Source organism: Xenopus tropicalis, chromosome 2 (genome assembly GCF_000004195.4).
Source record: "Xenopus tropicalis strain Nigerian chromosome 2, UCB_Xtro_10.0, whole genome shotgun sequence".
In the NCBI taxonomy this organism is placed as follows: domain Eukaryota; kingdom Metazoa; phylum Chordata; class Amphibia; order Anura; family Pipidae; genus Xenopus; species Xenopus tropicalis.
This window is the reverse complement of record NC_030678.2, coordinates 45,520,088-45,541,285: the sequence shown is the minus strand read 5'-3', so window position 1 is coordinate 45,541,285 and position 21,198 is coordinate 45,520,088. Positions and strand designations below refer to the sequence as shown.

General features: G+C 39.0%; 1 protein-coding gene and 1 long non-coding RNA gene across 3 annotated transcripts; both read right to left on the bottom strand.

The window, feature by feature from the left end:
* Positions 1 to 393: 393 nt before the first annotated feature.
* On the bottom strand, positions 394 to 20,516 carry prpf8 (pre-mRNA processing factor 8). 2 transcript variants are annotated; one of them, XM_002936059.3, is made up of 43 exons: positions 20,286 to 20,516; positions 18,883 to 18,993; positions 18,192 to 18,360; positions 17,718 to 17,882; positions 17,007 to 17,225; positions 16,667 to 16,879; positions 16,457 to 16,582; positions 15,518 to 15,623; positions 15,231 to 15,421; positions 14,311 to 14,430; positions 14,041 to 14,230; positions 13,251 to 13,370; positions 13,012 to 13,146; positions 12,804 to 12,933; positions 12,359 to 12,555; positions 12,015 to 12,221; positions 11,774 to 11,937; positions 11,267 to 11,393; positions 10,926 to 11,118; positions 10,119 to 10,306; positions 9,682 to 9,920; positions 9,234 to 9,380; positions 8,861 to 9,071; positions 8,648 to 8,764; positions 8,252 to 8,499; positions 7,970 to 8,149; positions 7,751 to 7,886; positions 7,500 to 7,669; positions 7,136 to 7,265; positions 6,621 to 6,767; positions 5,627 to 5,787; positions 5,300 to 5,491; positions 4,956 to 5,193; positions 4,745 to 4,873; positions 4,330 to 4,443; positions 4,001 to 4,174; positions 3,726 to 3,919; positions 3,122 to 3,361; positions 2,821 to 2,962; positions 2,559 to 2,699; positions 2,329 to 2,468; positions 1,687 to 1,889; positions 394 to 824 (listed from the first exon to the last, which is right to left on the bottom strand). In XM_002936059.3, the coding sequence occupies exons 2-43, from the start codon at positions 18,980 to 18,982 to the stop codon at positions 670 to 672; spliced, it is 7,008 nt and encodes a 2,335-aa protein (XP_002936105.2). In that variant the 5' UTR covers positions 18,983 to 18,993; positions 20,286 to 20,516; the 3' UTR covers positions 394 to 669. The 2 variants fall into 2 exon arrangements, with proteins under 2 accessions (XP_002936105.2, XP_004911723.2); XM_004911666.4 differs by lacking the exon at positions 20,286 to 20,516 and adding an exon at positions 20,167 to 20,261.
* Positions 6,084 to 6,603, bottom strand: LOC116408804. Its single transcript, XR_004221265.1, has 2 exons — positions 6,330 to 6,603; positions 6,084 to 6,145 (listed from the first exon to the last, which is right to left on the bottom strand). It is a non-coding gene; the product is annotated as an uncharacterized LOC116408804 (long non-coding RNA).
* Positions 20,517 to 21,198: the final 682 nt, after the last annotated feature.

Sequence of the window (21,198 nt, the reverse complement as noted above, 5' to 3'; positions counted from 1 at the left end):
TCTGCACAGCATGACTCAGTAAGGGTGCAACTTTCCTGAGCTTCAGAGAGAATAGAAGTGGCTATTCATAGGCCTATAAAAGCTGTTGTCTAGGCCCCTCCAGTTGGGTTTGCGGAGCATCTTTCTTGAGGCATCACATGATGAATGTCCAGTATTCCATATTATCTTAACCAAAGCTACATGCTGGACCACTGTTGCCCATGAGCTGTAGTAGGCGAGAGAGCTGAAGAATGGAATCAGTAAGGGACCATAACATTGTAAGTGTAATTAACTGTGGGAAACCCATTTACTCCACACATTGACAACAGCCATGTAAAGACTTGCTGGTGGGGTGTGAATAACTAACCGGAAGATCAAAATGGGAGAACTAGGTATTAAATGGAAAACAAATGCCACTGTGTGAACAAATATTTATTAAAAAAAAAAAAAAAGAAATCAATATCGGTAAATACAGAGCCTAAAGGCTTCCACAGATATTAACAATGAAGTTGTTCAAACAATTGCTACACAGATGCAGCAGGAAAAAACTGGACAAAATATGAAGTGAAGCAAAGCACTAATAGCCTCACGAGGAACGACTAAGAGGTGTCTGCTGTCAATAGGGGCTCAATCACTTAATGTTGAATATCAACCGTGACCCAAGCCCTTGGGAATATTCTTATAGAAGATTTATGCATACAGATCTTCCCGGTCAGCCGAATACACCTCACCCTCCTGCAGCAGAGCAAAGTTTAGGAAATGCGATGGCCGGTGTACTTCATGGTAAAACTCCTTCGGGTTGGCCAGCTGTAACTCATATTTCATGTTTGGGTCATGTCTCACACCTAAAAGAAAATGTAACACAAACTTAAGAAACAAAGTTAAAAAGTCCTAAACCATTGCTGTGCACTCCCTATACAAAGGCAGTTATTAGCAAGATAAATGGGGGTTCCTGGCATTCCTATGAACTTACAAAGCAATACTTAGTTAGCCAAGATTATCCCAAATAGTGTACAGGACACAAAAGTGTACAGTGGGTTTCTAATGGCTTCCCTATTCACATACAACTTCTTGTTTCAACACCTTTCACAAGCAACCTGCTGATTGGTTACTGTGACAACTTTGCACTTCTAAGCTTCGGCAAACAATGAAAACTAGAATATTTAACTTCACAGAATGTTCTACAAAAACGGACAGCAGATTCCCCCAGAATAGGAAAGCCAGCACATGGGTATATCTCCTCCTGATTTTTTTGAAAAATTTTGTATAATCGCAAAAAGCACAAGCTATAGAACCCAAAGCACAAAACACATTAGCAGAGAGTAAATAATGGGCCATAAAGGACTGAGGGACCTTTGCTGTTAAATTATAATTACTTGTTTAAATGCTCTAAATTTTTTTAATTAATGAAACTGCTATATAATGTAAATAAGTTATGTTTAGGCCTATAGCAAAGGACTATGCACATGATAGACAGTTTTCACTTATATTTGATATGTTTACTAAAACAAGGGGGCCCGAATGGGGAAAAAACAAAACAAAAAGGATTTGCAAGAAAAGTTCAATAAACAGTACTCTGACCAAATGATGGCACCTACACCATCTAATAAACATAAGAGCCCAAACCAGTTGATCGACTTTGCTTATAATAAAATATCAGAGACAGAAGTAAGAATAGCAGTGTTGAATATATGATAGAATTCATACCCATGAAGTTGTAGTTCCAGGACGCTTGTGCTGGCACCATGAAGAACCCAAGGAAGCGATCAGACAGCAGCATCTGGACCCTCTCATAATGCGATGGCAAGTAGCCCTTGGGATTGTTTCCTTTATCTGTGTTTTGCCGTCCCCATTCATAACCACTGGGAGTCAGTTTATAAGCGGTTAACGTGCATGAACCTGGAGTAAAGCTGAGAACACAGACAGCATTACATTTCAAGCTTATTACCAAACACATTCATTTCCAGCAGTATTTGTCCTTTAGCTTTCTATTTAGCACTAGTAAGATTACAGGAAACATCAGCATGCTGCCTGTGCATATGGTGCAGTAACGGAATAGACTGAGCACTAGATGCAGCTGCCAGATTTTAAAAAGACTTACTTTTCTATCTCTTCCCCACTTAACCTACTAACTTTCACTACCCAATTAACTACAGCCAGTTAGAAATGTGTTTTAACCATGACAAAAGGAAAATGTACAAAACCAATATGTTACCATACTTAAAAGCTTACAATGTACACAAGAAGTACACAACAAATTTGTTGATTGCTTTATTTCTTTCTAAAAAACTAATAATTTCAAATGAAAAAAACAAAGGATATGGCACTGCATTTAGCATATGTACTTACCTGCAAGTAATGATTATGGTTTTCTCTCCATCCCAGGCAGGATTGTCAGCCATTACTTTGGCATGGGTGGTGACATCTTGAGGTGACAACTGTGGGGACTCATTTGGCTGAGTGTGAACCCATCCTAATGGCTCCATTTCCTAGAGAGTGAAAGAAAGCGATTTAAATATGGCTGCGGCAAGAAAGCAAAACAAACAAACAAACAAACAAACAAAAGGTTACAGTGCTACCTTAAGGTATTCATGTTGGGGCAGCTGGCTTGGCAGGTGGACAGTTTGATGAGTTCCCCACTGGGGCACCATAACAATGCAACGGATTTCCTTCACTTGGGGATTATCTGGGGGGCTCACACCATACAGGTAACCAGCAATCTAGAATAGGAATCACGGAAGAGAACGTTCAGATAAATATCGATAAGCCCAGACTGAATTTCTTTTGCTTGAAATCTCCACTGAAGCAGTTTAATAGCAAGACACCATGAGGTTTACTAACCTGTGCTCTAAGATCAGAGATGCAAATGAATTTCTTAAGCACATTTTTGGGCAATATGTAGGTGTATCCAGTTTCCTTAATGTCATCAGACGATACATAGATGTGATTGGTTCGGAGGTGAAGGTTGGCAGCAGATATTGCTCTGTAAATAACAAAGATCTTACTGTATTTGTCTTAAGAACTAGAAACTTCACTAGTGATCTATGGAAGAGGAAGTTTGCTAAAGAGAGCAGCTTTCTCCGTATAGGTTCCTGTGCCCTCCAGTTGCATTATAAATGGAACCCAACCCTTGCTAACATACCTGACTCGCCACTCAGTCTTTGAAGAGAACGTCTGTGTTTCGTAGTTGCTGGTGGTAGATGTGATAATCTCATCTCCGTGTTTGTTGACAGTGCGCGTCTGAGTAGCAGTGAGCTGAGACTGTTCTTTTGTTTGCTTTTCAATTTCTGCAATCTGCTGCCTTTGCTGGGATGGAGCAGAAATTTCCATACCCAGAATGATGTCTCTGATTTCAGACTGTGTCAGTGAGGCCACATTTACGCTATAATTTAAAATGAAAATGGATCAGAAAAAAGGAGGTAATAAGATGACACCAACCATAGTGTGTGGGTGCTAAGGACATGTGTCGTGTAACATGTTTGCTGTAAAAAGTTTAACTATTACACACATATATACATAAAAACAAGGGTATCTGTTTCCAATAAGATGAAGTATGGCTAATTTACAGAATACACTTCAAGACCCTTAGAGGGGCCATTAACCTCTTATGGTGCTCTGGGTTATTGGCCAAGGAAATTATGTGCCTAAACTGCTTATGCCCCACAGGGTGGGATAGCGCTACTTTCATCTGGAGCTACACAAAAAGAGTCCTTGAACTTCAGCTTGATATGAAATATAGGTCTTACTTGTTCTTCTTTCCATAATCTGCTAAAATCAAATCCTTTAGCTGAACTTCAACCTTAATCCATTCCTCATCTGTCAGTGTGGGCCAGATATGATGGGGCTCTGTGACAGTGGTCTTGTCAGGTTTCAAGATCACTTTTGCACGGTCATTGTTGACATGTAAGGCTCTTAGAATTAAAATTAATCGAGAGAATGCCTGCAGAAAAAGTCATGTGTTATTGAAATAGATAAATAAAAAAAAGATTTTGCAGAAGCACAAAAACAGTTTCATTTGTACCGTGTATGAAGAGATCGTCTTCAGCCAGTCATCATATAGATTGAACAGAACCATCTGAGGCTCTGTAGCCTTTAAGATCAGATCACCAAATTTCTCCACCTTCAGACAGGCCTGGAAAGGCAACTGTAATTCTGATCCTTTGATGACAATGTTTGGGAAGTCAAGCAAGTGCACCTGAGATTAAACACACAGAAAAACATGTTATACTTGCAGTTTGTGTATGTGTATGGCATGTTCTTTATTAAGGTAGTATCCAGTCCCTACAGTGATTTGATAAATACAGCAAAAGCTTTGCCTCTGTGAGCTAGACCAACCAATCTTTCTCTTACCTCGAGTGGATCCAACATGCCTTTCCTGGTGACAATGATTTGTTTCGGCTGCTCCTCAACTGGAAGAGATCGAATCAATGCAGCTACTTCTTCTGCAGTTTTCCATTTGGCCAGCTGTATAGACAATATATATATATTTTTTTTAAAAACATGTAAGCAACTTTCTTATATGTTTACAGAGCTTGAGTCTTTAATAATGAATATAAATATTAGGAACCACTGTATATACATTTACTAGTGCTTGCAATAAAAAGGAGGCAATAAGACAAACAAACAGACTGCTTGGTGAGAGCAGTCAGACTATTGCTACCCACATATTTAATAATAGTTGCTGCTCAGAGTAGCAAAGGAACAGACAAAGAATAGCAAAGTGTTGATATCTCATCAAATTACAAGGCCATGTTCTGCTGCATACCTGACCCAATCTCTTCTGTCCAGCCCACACAGAAGTATGAATAATTTTTAAGAAGAGCTGGCCAGTCCTGGGATTAAAGATGAAAATGGCTCCATTGATTGGCTTGGTTGTCAGGTTACCTTCAAAGGTCTAAATAGAAACAAAGCAAAGTTTATTACATCCATGAGTGAAAGTTTACGGATATCAAAAGCATAGTGGATGTAGATAATACCTTGTGGATGGTGACTCTGTATACATTTGTGTCATCCACAAACCAGATGATTTGATTGGAGAAGAGTTCCCCATAGTTCTGAGAAGACAGGTAAGGCTCAGTGGGCTCAGAAGAGTAAAGCTGTAATCCTTTACGGATGCGCTCCCGCAGCACGTAGAGGGCAGGGTTTGCCTTCATTATCTTTGCCATTGCTTGCTGTATTAGAGGCTTTCCCCCTGGGAACCAGTTTCCATATGCACTGCAAAGTTATCAAAATAAAGTATTTGTATTAAAATAAGCTCAGGTGACTATTCACCTACATGCAAAAACCAATGTAAAAAACTAATCGCAGGAATATTCCTTACCTGTGCAGGTTATAGGCAAGGTCAATGGCAATAAGAACACCAGTAGGTGAGGGATAGATACTCATGTTATCTGTTGTATAATCCAAAAATTTGGCACGTGCATATCTTTCAATGTCGTGGGAGTCATAGTCACCCCATCTCAGCTGTATATCAATCCAGTACTTCTGGGTGGTTGTGCTGTCCATTACATCCCTTTAAAAATAAAGTCATGTTTAGTGCAAGGTTTCCCCAAGTCTGAATTCTAAATCTGTGAACCTTAGGACAGACACAGGTTAGCTTACATGTATTTAAGATACTCAATGATCACTTTACAAAACCAGTACATACTTTGAGTCAGCAAGCAAGGAGGGACGAGACACATTCCATTTGTAGGAGGCAAAGAGCAGAATATCAGCACAGGACGAGTTCATCTTATAGGACTTCCTAGGGTGGATGGTCTCTTTCTGCACAGTCTCAATCTCCAAAGCATCCAGCTCCTGATCAAACACCTGAAAAAGAGCATAAGCAATTAGATACTGAGGACAAGCGGGGTAACATTAAGTGTTTTGTTAGAGGGAAAAAAATATACCCTAATGCAAACAAACAGTCTTTGTCTATCTAAATCAGAGTGCCTAGTCAATAGTTTTGACTGTAGTAGTGAGTATTGCATAAAGTTTTCTATTTGCTGTAATTAAAACAAAAATATTTACAGGCTGCTACACAGTTGTGCTTAGTACAATTATTGGCCTATTCAGCTGACAAGTCCCATAAGACCAAGCTTCTCCCTGTTCTGGCTTCTTTTTAGGGGATTGCCACACAAACAAAGGCTCAAACAGCCTGTGAGCCAGTGTCAGCCTTGAAAAGAAACTGCAAACCGAGGTTAAAAAAAAAAAAAAAAAAAAAAAAATGTAACATTCACCTTTTAACGGACAATTGCACATAGAATGGAAATACTATCAACACATTCACTGGCTTTACACTATTTTTAAAATTAAAATATCTACATGAAACTGCATAGTTTCATTTAGCAAGGCATTTGAGGGCATGTAACATGCATTATACCAGCCACTACTGAACAAAATAGTCTAGGGTCAGGCTTTTTTATGCCAAAGCTAAATAGACAGCTGAGCTCACAAGGCGACAGCAACTACAGTGCATTTAATAACATTTTTAAATGTACAATGGGCTTTTCAGCATAAAACATATTTTCCATTTTTTGGTTACTGGTCCATGTGTTTTAATTAGACAAATGCAAATAACAGGGGGGAAAAAAAACCAAAAAAAAAACCCACACACTGATCACTAAACTGAATGAAACAAAATGACCAGGCAGCTGACTGACCTGACATAAATCCATGACAATGCTTTCATGAATCTTTTGCCACAAGTGGGCCCTGAATATCTGAATCAATGAGATTTTTAATGTAGGAATCTTGCCATGCATGAAAATCCCAGTCAAATCCAGTTGCACCTGGAATCCAACATAGACCTGAAAAACCAATAAAGAGATCATCAGCATATAAGGTTGTTTCACAAAAATCTAAAGAACTTTTAGATGGTATATTAATAAAAGTATCTAACAGGTTTAATTTTCACTGAAAGACTGGTTTCATCCACAAAGCTGTGTGCAGCTTAAAGAAAACAATGGTTGCAGCAGACGTTCAGATATTCTGTAAGTCCATAAAATGTCACGTGGCAGACTACTCCGCAATTTTACTTTTAAGAGCATTATTATACATAGTTATCTAAGTGGATTTCATTAAAAATGGTTGAAAACCACCCCAAAATGATCTGCGATTTAATGTATTTGTGATTTCATGTCTTTTATTTGCCCTCTTTCAGACTTTTTATACGTACGTTGGCTCTGTTGATTGTGGGAGACCACCAAAGTGTAAATCTTCTGTTTGGTATCTGGTTTAAACCAGAACGCTGAGCATTGGTCAGTTTCTTCCATTTCATTGATTCTTCAAAGCCGCTGGCCTTTTCCCTGGTAAATGTGAAAGTACATAAAAATAAGACATATTTAATGTTTGGAAGAAGGTGTTCAAGGCCATGAGGGCTTTTTAAAGGACAGCTCAAGCCCATAATGGATTACACGATCCATAATGTTCCTAAAGCTATATAGACCTACAAGATTGTTTTAAAGGCTTTGAAATAAAGGCTTATTAAATAATAATGTATTAATATAACAAGTATTTAAAGTGATCCAGAGATTCCTTACCAGAAAAGACCCTCCCATGTGGGAAAGTAAGTGCCTTTAAATAGCGTGTGCTCCAGTATACCCTCCACCCCTCCAAGGGCCTGAATCATATCTGTGCGGTAGTTGTTCAGATTCCATAGCTTTCCATCATGACGCTGATGTGTCCACCAGAACGGGTTTTGTTTCAGCACCTGCAGGATCAAAGAACATTAAGTTCAGTCGATGTAGGAGCACCACATGCAGTAATACAACGAATGCTAAGCCTATATTACCTGGTACTGTTTAAAGTCTGTGCGAACTCTCCAACCCTTGTCATAAGCAAGTGTGTGCCGATCTTTCTGAAACAGTGTATTAATACGTGGAATTCCCCTGTCCCATGAGTCTTCTAAGTCTTCAAGCGTCAGGCGTCTTAAAGAGAGTGTTGCTCACATTAGTGCAACTTTCACAAAACAGTATATACTTATGCTGGCAATCAGGGTGGGACATATTACCTGTTTTGAGCAATCGCCTCCTGCCTCTTTAAGGCATACTCAGCCCAGACTCTCTGAGAGTCTATAAACTCACTTTCCCAAGGCTGAATGTAACGATACAGATTAGGAATCAGTTGATCCTCCTCGTGACTCATGCCAGAACGGAAATGGGTTATGCCAACATCTGTCTGCTTAGACCACCTAGTAAAAAAAAAAAAAAAAAAAGTTAAGAGGTGAAACAAGTTACAGAATAAAAAAAAGCTACTTATGCTAATACTGAAAATGTAAGATATTTTACAATACCTTAGGTCAGACTGTGGAATTAAAACATGTCCCATGGACAACATGCCCAAACCTCCAAGTTCCTTTGGTGTGTAAAAAACAACAGGCGGGAACCTGCTTGGCATTTTAGAGTTCAGCCCAATCTTTATTCTTGTTTGGATTTTGTTCTCACATTTCACCAGCAGATCAAGTAGTTCTTGGGTGTTGACCACAGCCTCACGGAAATAAGTCATTAGGCCAATAAGTGCTGTATTCCACTTGTTCACAATCTGGAAGTTAAAAACTGTATTTAGATACAAGGTATTATCTAAGCAAAAAAAAATGTTGAGTTTCCAAAATATCTTATTTTCTTATTATATCAGGTAACACAAAATCTATGCATTTGCAAAAACACTGGTCTATTTGCTTTGTGCTTACTTTTGTAAAGGTTGTGGACCCGGAAGCCATAAGAATTTGACGGACTCTGTTGTGAAATCTCTGCATGGACTCGTCATCAACTCTTAAGAAGCACTGAGCTGTGCGTTCTTTGGTCACCTAAAATAAAAATATTTTATTAATCTCTTATCTTAGGGTAAGGGTAATAAAGGTAAGCTCTTTTGTAGCAACCTAAGCGTCTTTGTGGCAACTTACTTCATTTTGCAGGTTCCAGACACCATCCTTGTGCGTAAACTCTTCATAGCTTGTGCGGCATTTGGGAAGTATGCGGCATTCAAAGCCGCACATATTAAACAGCAGGTTTGGATTGTCTTTACTGTACACAGACACAAAACTGTTCTCCCACTGCACAGTGGTGACAGAACGAGGCAGTCTATTTTTTATATCCCAAAACACTGCACGGCCCCTGAAAATAAGATAAATAGTGAACACTTGCTCCTTTTACCAAGAGGCTTGGGTTGTGGATTACAGGATAACTACTGCAGGACACTTATAAAAATGACTGGCCAAGGCTTGCATAAAGGACTGTTAGAGTAATGGGGGGTGGGGGGAGGGGTAACAGACTTACAGATTTACATCATGTTTCATGAGGCGCATTCTGGCATCCCTTGGCCAACACTTTTTATTGTTGTAGCCCACAATATTCTCATTATTGGGATCTGGATGTTCTGTTAAATATCTCTGAATAAGGTCTCTGGCTTCATCAGCTGAAAATCTACAAATAAAGAAAAATCAATCATAAAATGAACTAGTGTTTGAAAAATAGAAAACATTTAATGCCCACTGGCCGATGGACATCAGTTAGCCAAGGAGGCCTTAAATGTTTGATCACAGATGATCAAGTCTTCAACCAAAAGTGTCTGAATACCCTCTGTTCCCTGAAAGAAGTCTCAAGAACATGAAGCATTCCCACTAAGACCCCATTCCAGGAGTAAAGACTTAAGTTCACATAAGATTCAGAAAGTGCTTCTATACTGTAGTCTCAGGCTAAATTAAGCCAGGGATAAATTACTTGCCTGAAAAAAATGTGAATGCGGTCAATGTATCGACAAAACAGGCGGATAGGATGGGCCGATTCTGTTGCCACATCTTGGAAACTTAGAAAGTCATTTGGCATTTGTGGTGGCCCAGCCATTTCACTAGCTCTGTGTAAACCAAGAACCAGAAGATCCATCACCAGACCATAGTACTGGACAATAAACGAAGCAAACTGGAGACCACGAATAATGCCATAGGAATTTGTGTGGTTCATATCCTGCAAAACAAAGTAAAACAATAAGATTCAGCTTGTAAGAAGACTAATGTAAATAAATGTATATATACTTGTAACATTTTATGAAAGCCTCAAGGTGGAAGAACCAGTTTGCAGGGATTGTTTTTAGACACATATTACCAGCTGGAGTAGGCTGCTATACCCCTTATCATTACTGGCAGCATCCGGGTGTGCACTGACCTTGTAATTTATCACAACGTTGTTTTTTGCAGTCATGTAATCAGCAATATTGTGATCAACAATTAGACGCAGCAGACGATTCAGCAGAGTCAAGTCAATCTTTTCATACATCTTTTCAAAGCGTGACTCCAGCATCACATTGCATTCACCTTCTGTGGTGTCCCAAACATCCTGCAGGTTATTTATGCCTAGAATGAGACATCCAACAAAATTAGAGCAGATAGAAAAATCCCTGAGAATGAAGCACAGACCAGTATTACTGCAAACCATTTGTTTCTCAAAAGGTCAAGACCTTATGTGCAATAGGAATTCTGATAACAATAACGTAGTCCCACCCAGGGATACAAACTTCTATTATTAAGCAATAACAAAATTATAGCTAGAATTTTAAGAACATTTTGTGGCTTTAGAAATTATGCAAATGTATTAGTGCACGGGACAAATGCATCAGATACTATGGTGCTTATGACTCCATCAATGCTTCATTTTGCCCCTCCGTATATTGTCTGTCCTTATGTTGAACATTGCCAACGTACATGAACAAGTACTAAGCAAGTTATGCACAACATTACTATTCAAGTGGCAGCTGAGCCACTAATGAATCAAAAGGTCAAAAAGTTGGTTATACATTTACAGTGAGGTAAATATAACTATTAAATGCAAAGTTTCAGTAATGAAGGCAGGAACAGACCCTGTCAAAGACAAGCAGATAAAAAAATGTAAGCCATATCCATAAATGAAACTGTTAAAAATTAATGAGATGCCATTAAACAAATGAATCACTAAAAAATATTGATATGCGCAAACCTTGGCACCACTTGTAGACCAACAAGGGAGGTGGCTCTGTATCTGCAGGCTTGATCCATGGAGGGAAAAGCCTTCTTTTATCTGCTTCATACCACAGGTACTGATCCAGGTAGGCATCAGTAATTTTTTCCAGTGGTTCCACGTCATAAACAGGAACAAGGTGGCTGTAGAGATCCATAAACTCTATTCCAACCTGAAATACAGTAAAATAATTTTATGTGCCATTAACAAATCATGACCGGTATAGGGAATGCATCCCCAAATGTACATTAGTTCATTATGCTACAACAAATTTAATTTTAGTTCTCATTAAGGATGTCTGTTTTACCAGAAGAACTTACCTCCTTGAAAGCTCTTTGGGTGAGCAAGTGACGCTTGATTCTGGACAGAGCTTCGTGAGGGTTGTCATACGCCTGTTCGATTAAACCCAATTCTTCCCTCTGAGACTGATTCAAACGCGACTTCACACTGACAAGTAAAAATTGCATAAGTTTCAACAAAAGTGAACTATATAGATAATATTAAACTACATGTATCACTAATGTGGAAACTGCAATATTTCATTCATGGGGCCTCATTCTGAATATCTGACTAGGGATGCAGTTCAGGTTGTTACTTATTTTTAAACAGCTGGGTGTGCACAATAAACTAAAGAAACAGTCAATCCACATGCCAGGTTAAGAGAGTATCCAAGATAAAAATGACTCAAGAACAAAAAGAAAAAAAAAAGGAAAAATAGGAGGGCCATTATTAGCAAGAAAGAAGGATCAATACCAGAAAAGCAAAGGCAGAAAGGTAGCTTACACAAGGGAAAAAGTGAATGCTATATGGCAAGGCAGTAATCATACCTGTATGCTTCTTTCAGTCTCTCAAGTGCTAGAATGAGTAGTTTTGTATCATGTTTGTAGGAAAGAGGAGGAAAAGGAATTGGAGAAAACCTCCTACTCTCTAGCCAGTGGACAGTGGTAGTGTACACAGCAACTGCCTCCTCTGCAGTAATGTAAGGCCCATCCTTTAAAAACAGACAATTTGTGGTGAAGCAAACTGCACAAATATCAGCCCAATTTGAAAAGAGAAAACAAAATGTACCTTCAGGTAGTTGTGCTGTCTCTCTTGTTCTGCTTTCAAGTACAAACGAGTCAGACGGCCCAGATTCTTCTTACACACAGTTTTGTCGACAGTGGCACCACGTCTAATACGTTCTCTGTTGTAATGCGCAGTATTTGTCCACCAGTCCGCTTTGGCCTTTACATATCGCAGAATCATGTTTTCAATGGGTGTTGGAAGACCTGGTACCTAAAATTTGCAAAAAATGATTCTACTGAACATCTACAGACAGTGGACATCAAAGGTTGCATAGAGGGCAACATGTCACTAAGTAGCAATTATGCCAACAAATGCATCCTGGCAAATGAGATTGGGGGAATTCTCACCTTCCAGGGAATGTTAGCTTTCCAGCATCTCCAAGCTTCACTCAAGTGCTGCAAGATGGTTCTGGCTTTGTTCTGCTTGATTCCCTCTGGCATCATGTCCAATATGTCATGCATAACAGCAGCTCTGAGCTCCAAGTCAAAGTGAGACTCCACTCGCTGTTTTGTCACAGTTTTCGCAACTCCTTTGGAATGGCGACCTGATATGAAAAAGGTTAAAGAGACCGTAAGAGCTCCACAAATGAAAGCCTCCTGTGATAACTCGCTACAGATGTGCACTATTCCAGAAGCTCCAAGGGGAACCAATAAATTGAGTCTCCTTAATTAGAGGGTATCCTTAAAAAAATAAACATCCACTGCATTAAAAGCAATCAGGGTCATTCAAAAAAAGTCAGCAGCAAAATGTTGGACACATAAAAACCATTCTAGAAAGAGCAGAATAGCTCACCTTCAAATTGTCTAGCAAGCAGATTTCCAAGCCACCTTTCCAGCAAAGGTGTGATACCACGCATAAAAAAGAGCCAGACTCTCCAGCCTGCTGCCCAAAATCCACAGCCAGGCCCCTTTCCAACTGGACCCTGCAGAGACAGTCACATACAGTTAAAAACCATAAAAGAAAAGCGATTCTAAGTAAGACTATAAGAGCAAATACTCACTGTATTGAACCTGTAGTAGATCAGATGCTTCAGGTCCTTGCACATGCGAATTTGTCTCATTAGTTTGTACTTGTAACGGTACATTCCAGTCAGCTGCCCCACATGGGCAAAAATATACTGTAATCCGTCTGCCAACTGAAAAGTAAGAAAAATTTAGATTTTTCAGTACTGTTTCAGATCTTATTTGCTTTCAACTGGAGCAAATTAGTTAAGAATCCACATTGCAAGCCAACACTTACCTGGAAAGCATCAACATTCCCCAGTCTGTATTGCACATGGCTGTCCACAACTAGTTTGGTTAGACGCAGGACCTCGCGGCAAAGATGGAAGGCATTGCCGAACCGAGACTTTTTGCGTTCCTATAATACAAAGTTAAGCTCCTTTTTTAAAAGGAAAACTAACCCCTTTTCTCTGCCAACTATTCTTCTTCAAAAACTGTTAGTCATGTTTTTACCCTACTAAGATCATAGATTTTAATGAACCACCTTAAAAAAAAAAAAGTGTATTCATATTAAAATGCTTATAAGTGGCATATGTTACTGTTTTGCATCTACTTGTCAGAGTGGGTGTTACCCAAGCCTTCATAGGTGGATCATAAAGTTATGCTCACAAGAGCTCACCATGAACCCTAGCCAAATTAGTAAAGCAATGAGAAACTATGTAGTACAAGCAAACTATAAACCCTTTACTGGACAGCATAATTATCAGAAACTGCAAAAGTCATACACCTCATAACCCTTAGTTAATTCTTTATTTATTCCTTTTTTCTAAATTAATAAAGTGACTACTATGCTACTAGGCAGGGCAAGTAGAGAACCTGCTGCTAAAATCCTACACAGTTTCATTGCTTTGAATATCACAAGGAGCAAAATGCCAGTGCGGGATTTGCTTGTTTGTCATTAAGGTAAGAATAGGTCCAGGCCAGGGTCTAAACTCTTGAAAGGCACTGTATAAATGTAACAGCAAATAATCCACTAAAGGATAAGAATCAATTTCAAAATTCCCACAATTTAAGAATCATTGACATACCTTTGTGGTCAGCGTTTTTACTGGCTTCAAATTGAAATTGTAATCCAGATGAAGATAGTTAAGGTTCTTTCTGTGAATCAGCAAGTTCAGCATGTTATAGCCTTGGCGGCAAACCTGCAGGCCTACTTCCACCCAGTCCAACTTTGTCGACTGAAAGAATTTTGTGGCTTTAAATGAACGGAAGAGATACCTGCAAAAGGATTATAATCATTTAGCAGAAAGTAGACTACAAGACTTCAGATTACATGCATTGTAACTTAATTTGCTTACCTTTTCTTCTGAGCTTTTGGAGGCCTGTGTTTCAAAGCATTTAGCACATAGTACTTCAGCAATTTCTGGTAAGATACTCTGACTTTTACTGGCTGGCCAGCAGGACAATGCTCTCTGTACCTGAGAATGAAAGGAATATTCTTACTGGTCAGTTACTTAAACACTGAAAACATGCTGTCAACACAAATATCCCATTTTAATGATCCTATTCATTTCTGAACAAGCTTTAAATAATATTGTAACAATAATCTAAAGACTATCTGCAGGGGCAAAATGACTCTGGGACAGGCTGACAATGGAAAGTACTGTTTGGAGAGTAGTAGTCAGCACCAAACTTTGTGGTTAATTAGAGGCAGTGCAGGTTCCCCAATGGCCACTTTCCATCGGTATATCCAAATGTCGAAGAACAGGAACAGGACCTCTTGTCTTTTTAAATTAAAATGCCTTTATTGCAACATCTTCATATAAAAAGACAAGAGGTGCTGTTCCTGTTCTTCGACAATGGAAAGTACTGTGTCACAGTCAGTTTCGTTAAAGGCCCTGAGCAAGAGACCATAACAGCATTGTATAGCTTTTCTTTCAATTTACTAAATCAAAAAAAAAAAAGTTAGTAAAAGGTACAGCAATAAAGACAAATATGCAAGTTTTCGGAGTTTTCCTCCTCTTTAACAGCAGCTGGTTACCTGGCAGACAAACATTTTTAGCCACAATGGGCTCTTCAAAAAAAAAAAAAAATCCACTGAACTGCCAACAGCAGGAATATTAAGTGTAAAATTTTTAAAAATTAAATATCAAGCACCTTTTATATAAATTGTCCTGCACAAAACTTTTTCTGACGGAACTAGGTTAACATTGTAGGAAAAGTAATAAATATCAAGCTACTGCAATAAAACCTGAAGTCTGAATGAAAGTTTGCTCACCAGTTTTTCACAAGAGGAATATCAATAGCCCTCCTGGTCCTACCAGAACGCAAGTTGAAAGGACGAGGAGCCCAAAGTAAAGCAATTCCATTAGCGGTGTTATCTGAATACAGAGGAGTGTCTTTAAGGAATGGTTCAACATATTCTGGCAATTCAAATTCCTCATCATCATCTGGCAATGGCTCTTGGCTCTATAACGAAAGCAAGCAAAATGAAAACCAACAACCTTGAATAACTTCCAACCTACATAAAATGTATCCAATTATCTTTACTCTAGAATTTCTCACCTTTACAGAATGCCTGTGTGATATGGGATTAATCAGTGGGTCAAAATAGAATGCTGGTAAATCAGGATCCTCAGTTTTGATAAAAACCACATTTGGTGTGTGATACCTGTGAATGAAAACATAACAATTAGCATGGCACGAATAGCTTCTCTCCTCTTTTGCAAAAAGTAAATCATAAAAGTTAAAGGACATATTGGATGAATGGAAAAAACCCTAATATTGTAGGCAATTATGAATAATATACAGTGCTGGTATCACTTTGGGCTAAAAGTTAATCCTATCTGTAAAAATTGCCCCTTTATTGAAGCTCCCTATAGATCGTATCACTTCTCCGTCCAGTGTGAAATAAAGAGTGGGCGTGTCCTAAAATTCCCTGCCAGAAGCACAGTAGGAGGGGGGAGAGCCAATCAGAGCCCTGCACTCACACAAGCACAGACAGGCTTCAGTTCCCTATGAGGTCAGCCTAGCTGCTGATTGGTTCCTATCCTACAGTGCAGTGTGCTGAGGGCTGCCAGCTCCCCAGCTCATCCAGAGAATTCAGCCAGCAGGAAGTGGAACAGATGGACGAAACTAGTGGGGTTTTGGTGGAATTTCTCAATAAACCAGTCCGAGACAACTTTAAGCACAATCCTTCAATATTTAGAGGAGTATAATTCACTGGTACATTCTTAATTTTTATATGATATGTCTCCTTTAATACAGCTTCACAGAACAATCCTAAAGTGCTTATTTACTGCCCTACGCATAATTTACAAATTCAGAAAACTCAAGCTAACCCTTTCCAAGAGCAAATTACAAGTTAATACGGAGTTAGACAAATGAATTAAAACAGCTTTATAGAAGTAATGAAAAGCCCTAAAAAAGACATTTACACAGTTAGTTTAACAGGTAAGGCATAAAAAAAAGCAACAAACAAAAAAAAAAATTAAAACAATTTACCAGGTTAAATGTACATGGTGAGGAAGATTGTTGTACAGGTAAGGAAAAGCAATCTTGTATTCTGTTCGAATTGGCTGTCGGATAATTATCTTGTTAATATCATTAAACTCATTCCAATCTTCATCCCTGTATAAAAAGAGAAATCAATCAATTTTATCTGCTTGCACCAGGAAATGTACTAAAAACAAACATCACAGCAACATCACTTACTGCAGGTTAATGTCACGAACAAGAGGCTCAAATTTTGGCCCTCCAGGAATAGCCATGTTTAATGCTTTGGAGGTAAAGAATGCCTTTAGGTCAAACAGGTAGAAGTAGTTATCATCAACCAGGTCAGTCAGAAGCTGATTAGCCAATCGATATAATGTAGACATCATCGGAAGTGTAAACTGCCACCGCTGATAAGTAGTACCATTCACATACCTGAAAATGAAAGGCATTACAAATAAAACATGGCTTGGAAACTATTTGACAAAATTAGCCAATACAAGGAGAAATGAGCATTATGTCTACAGATACAAAAACCAATAGAGTAAGTAACTAGCATTACTTTCTGTTGTCTCTTAAGGGCTGGTGATCATAGAACCAGTCAGTGACTGGAGCATCTTCCTCTGGGTCCAGTTCAAGCTGAATGGCTTCCAGGGGTTCAACATCAAGGATATTGTCAGCATAATCCAGTGGAGGCTCCTCATCATCAAATGGAGGAAACCTCATCCTCTTGAAGTGCCGTCTGTCTCTTTTTTCTCGCCTCATCATAATCCACATTGACCTGGTAAATTATTGTGATAGAAAATACAAAGTCAATAGGAATATGGATTCATATATGAGATTGTTTTTAAAGAAAGGGTTTAGGGACATTAAACTTAAATGACTACTGACAATAAAACTGAGGCAGTGCTATTCTCAGGACCCAATATGCCAGGCTGTAATTGCATCAGTTGCACTATTTTCTAGGATACAAAACACCAAAATCCCAGCATGTTTCACTTAGCACTGCATTAGGAAGTTAGACTTTTGCACTGTATCTACATGAACTAAAATCACAAAACATTTCCAATTAACCAAATATGTTGTGAAACATCAATGTAAACCTATGGCAGTAACTCTCTTAATAAATGCACAGGATTTTTAATTAGATTGTGCTTTATCTTTTTAATGCATTTTGATCATAAGCTTATTATCAATTAATGTTGTTAGCCCTGCACAGGCTACTGGCACACAGAGCTGTTTAATTTACCATATTATTACAAGATGCACTTACCCCCACTGTGCTATGTAGACAGGCTCAATGACCCATGGAATCTCATTAACAAATGAGATGGCTCCTGTTATATGATACAGCACAGGGACATCACGGATCTGCTCCCAAGGCATGGGCATGTTTTCAAGTAACTTTAAGACAGCATGTGGCATATACTTCAATGCTCTACAAACAAAAACAAACCAGGATACACTTAACCATAAAACAGAACTTTGGAAATTTAAAATGTTAAATAAAATCACAGCATGAGGTTAACTATTACAATTTAAAAAAATGTGCAAAGGCAATTTATGTTTAGTTAATGTGGTACTGCAATACTCCAATCCTTACACTCCACTGAGTTTTGCTTGTTTTACCTGCTAAACAACTGCACCTTGCTTCTGCAGGCTTTTTTTTTTTTAATTTACACTGGACTACTGTCTGTCAGCTTAGGTTAGTGCCTTGCTGGTATGTTGCCGAAATTAATTCTCTCACCCAAGGTAAACTCTCTTATCATGTCGGAACTTTCTGTTGGTCATGTCTCCATGATCACGAATAATTTTGCGAACATGTTCTGGAGGCATATCTTCTTTCTGTGCATCCACAAACCCAAATTTTCTTTTCTCTGAATAGCGTTTTGCCTGTAGCTGCTGCCATTTTCGTGCTGGAATCAAAATAAGTGAAACATGGATGAGACAACTATACAGTTTAAAAAAAATATGACATGAATAAGCTATCCAATTTACTACCATACTGGTGTTAAACATGAAGCAAAAACGCAAACATAATCCTGCATAATTAAGAAAATTGGGCAAAAAAGAAAGGTGGTTTCTTTACTATGATCAGCAAGCAAAGATATTTCAAGCTTAATTTCTCAGTATGTACTTAACTTATCCTCAAAATTTAAAAAAGAAAAAACCTTCTTCCCTCTTTAATATATTTGTACTACTGTTACCCAACATTCAGCTAAACTGAACACTCACACAACTTTAAAATGATAAAGCATACTGCAACAATTTTTTGTTCACAGAAGATGCAATTCTTTTAGTCAGATTTAGTTTAGTATGTGACATTCAGCCGAGTTCATCAATAATTACATTTTGAGCAACGACACATGAAGCCCTCCAAGTATGCAAGGACTTTGAAAGAGCATTTGGTTTTTACAACAAATTGAAGAAGGTTGCACCTTTTTCCTGCAGCTTCTCTTCAGACATGTAGTCCGGTGTTCCACCTGGGGGGCCGGGCATTGGCGGTGCCTGTGGTCTATATGGAAACACCCCGGCCATGGTGTCTCAAACTGGAAAAAAATAGAAATAGCAGCACTTAATTTTATCTAATCAAATTGCTTTTAAGTTACGAATGATTAAATGTTTAACACAACCATAAAGAGAAAATGTTTCTCCCTTACTTTAGGCTAGTGTACAGCATTAAGCAGGCAGTGAACTTGTGTAGCTGGACTGCACAAATAACCAACTGAAGGCTGTGTAACATTTTCTATTCAGAATAAAGTGTTAATGCCATATCCGGGATTAATGTTTTTTTAACTGTGGGGGTTTCTTGGAGCTGTGGCAGGGAAGTTAGCATGAACACCACTAAGGGTAAATTGCAGCAGTTTGGGAGCCATAGTTACTTCATGTGTCTGTTCATTCGCTGCCAGTGTTTATGCCAGTGCCAGACATAGGCCCCATGTGTAGGGCACGCTACACAACGATTACTGGTTGATTGTTGTAGACCATTTATATTTACTACAAATAGAAGAATACCACCTAGCATCCCATAGCAAAGTATCATTCCTTTGTTGGCTTTTGGGGAAAAACAGTAACTTTAGGCTTAGAATTCTTCATACAGCTTTCTGCTCATAACAGATACCACAACTGCACAACCAGTGAACCGTTTTTCTTACATAAGCTTGAAAAGTGTTAATGTGGAAGAGGTTCAGATTTTTACACATTCAGTGAGTTTCCTCTGCCTCAGCCAAGTTTTATCTTTCAGTCACAAAAACCAACCCATGGCATCTAAACATATATGGTAGTCACTACTGTATTCTATCTTGGGGGACACTGGTTCTTTTCCAGAAGTTTTATATACTGTAATACAAAGCATCAAACACCTTGTGTGATTTGTAAGTATCTGTAGTTAAAGGCAGTGCTTGTCCCTATAGGCACCCCAGTTCTAACCCTTGCAACAATATTGCAGGTCAGATCAGCTGGTTTCTGCTACATTGTACGCTGCTGCCTCCGATTGATGAAGCAGACTAAAACATTCTATACTGGTGCACTTACGTAAACAAAAAACTTTAATCATCCTAATTCTAAGCAACTTTTCAATTTACGCTTTTCGTCTGCACTAAACAATTTTGGGTTGCAGATCGCGTTTACATGAATTCAAGCTAAGTACATGGCCCGGCATTCTCAGTAAACCTCGCAGCAATTCTACATGAACAACCCGGATAGAAACTATGAATACACACAACATATCCGGACGCAAGCCTTGTTGGGCTTTCGAAATGCACGCCTGATTGCCACTTCTTTCTCGCAGCCAATGCAAAGCCTCCAAGCACCCTGTCCCCACTATACGACGCACACGCACCTTTTCTGTCCGAATCTCGGTCTTAAGCCTCTCGCTCCCGCCTCTTCACCAGAACCGCAATGGCCGCCGGACGCACAGCGCACGATAGGCACAGTAACCCGGATGTACAAGAGAAGAAGCAAAGAGAGGGAGTAGAAACCGGAAATAGTCGATTTGGTGACCCTTCACAAAGACCAATAAGAAGAGCGTATTGGACCGTTCGGTGTGACGTATTGGCTACGCGGCGGAAATACGTGTGGCGCCATATTCTCGCGGGAGTATTGTGAGCTCTCGTTTATATCCCACTTAACACGTGATCAGGGTTTTATTTTATTATTAAAGCAATGAATTAAAATAAAATGCAAAAAAAGAGTTAAAGAGTTTGTAATTAGTCAAATAGTTCCACTAGCAAGCTTTCAGACTGGGCTTAGGGTGTCTTCAACTACGCGACATATTGGGCCTTCGCAGCGGGACACCGCAGTGGTTTGGGAGCCATTGTTACTTCCTGTCCCCAAACAGGGCTTGCACACAATACTTCCTGCTGGTTTGTTGCAGCACGATGTTTGGGTGACAAAAGGCTCCAAAAATCCATCAGTTCCGTATTTAGGTGACAATTAGCTGATTGCACAGGTACAGGTAAGGTTAATGGCTGCACTGAGAGGAATAGGAAGAGAACGGCCTTTAGTTGCTTGCTAACTGAGCCACTAATTGCTTTAATGAGGAAACACCTGGAGTTGCGGTGCCATGAACAATGCTGTGTAATGGCGGTATGTTTACAATGCACACAAGAGCATTTCCTAGTCCCTAAATCCCGATTAATTTACTGGCAAAAGTGCGGGTGGGAGTGGTTTTTTTTTAACCCTAAAATGCTTAGGATGTAAAAGTATTCATACAGGCACTTCTGTGAGGGGTTCTCCATACATTTGTGTTTGGG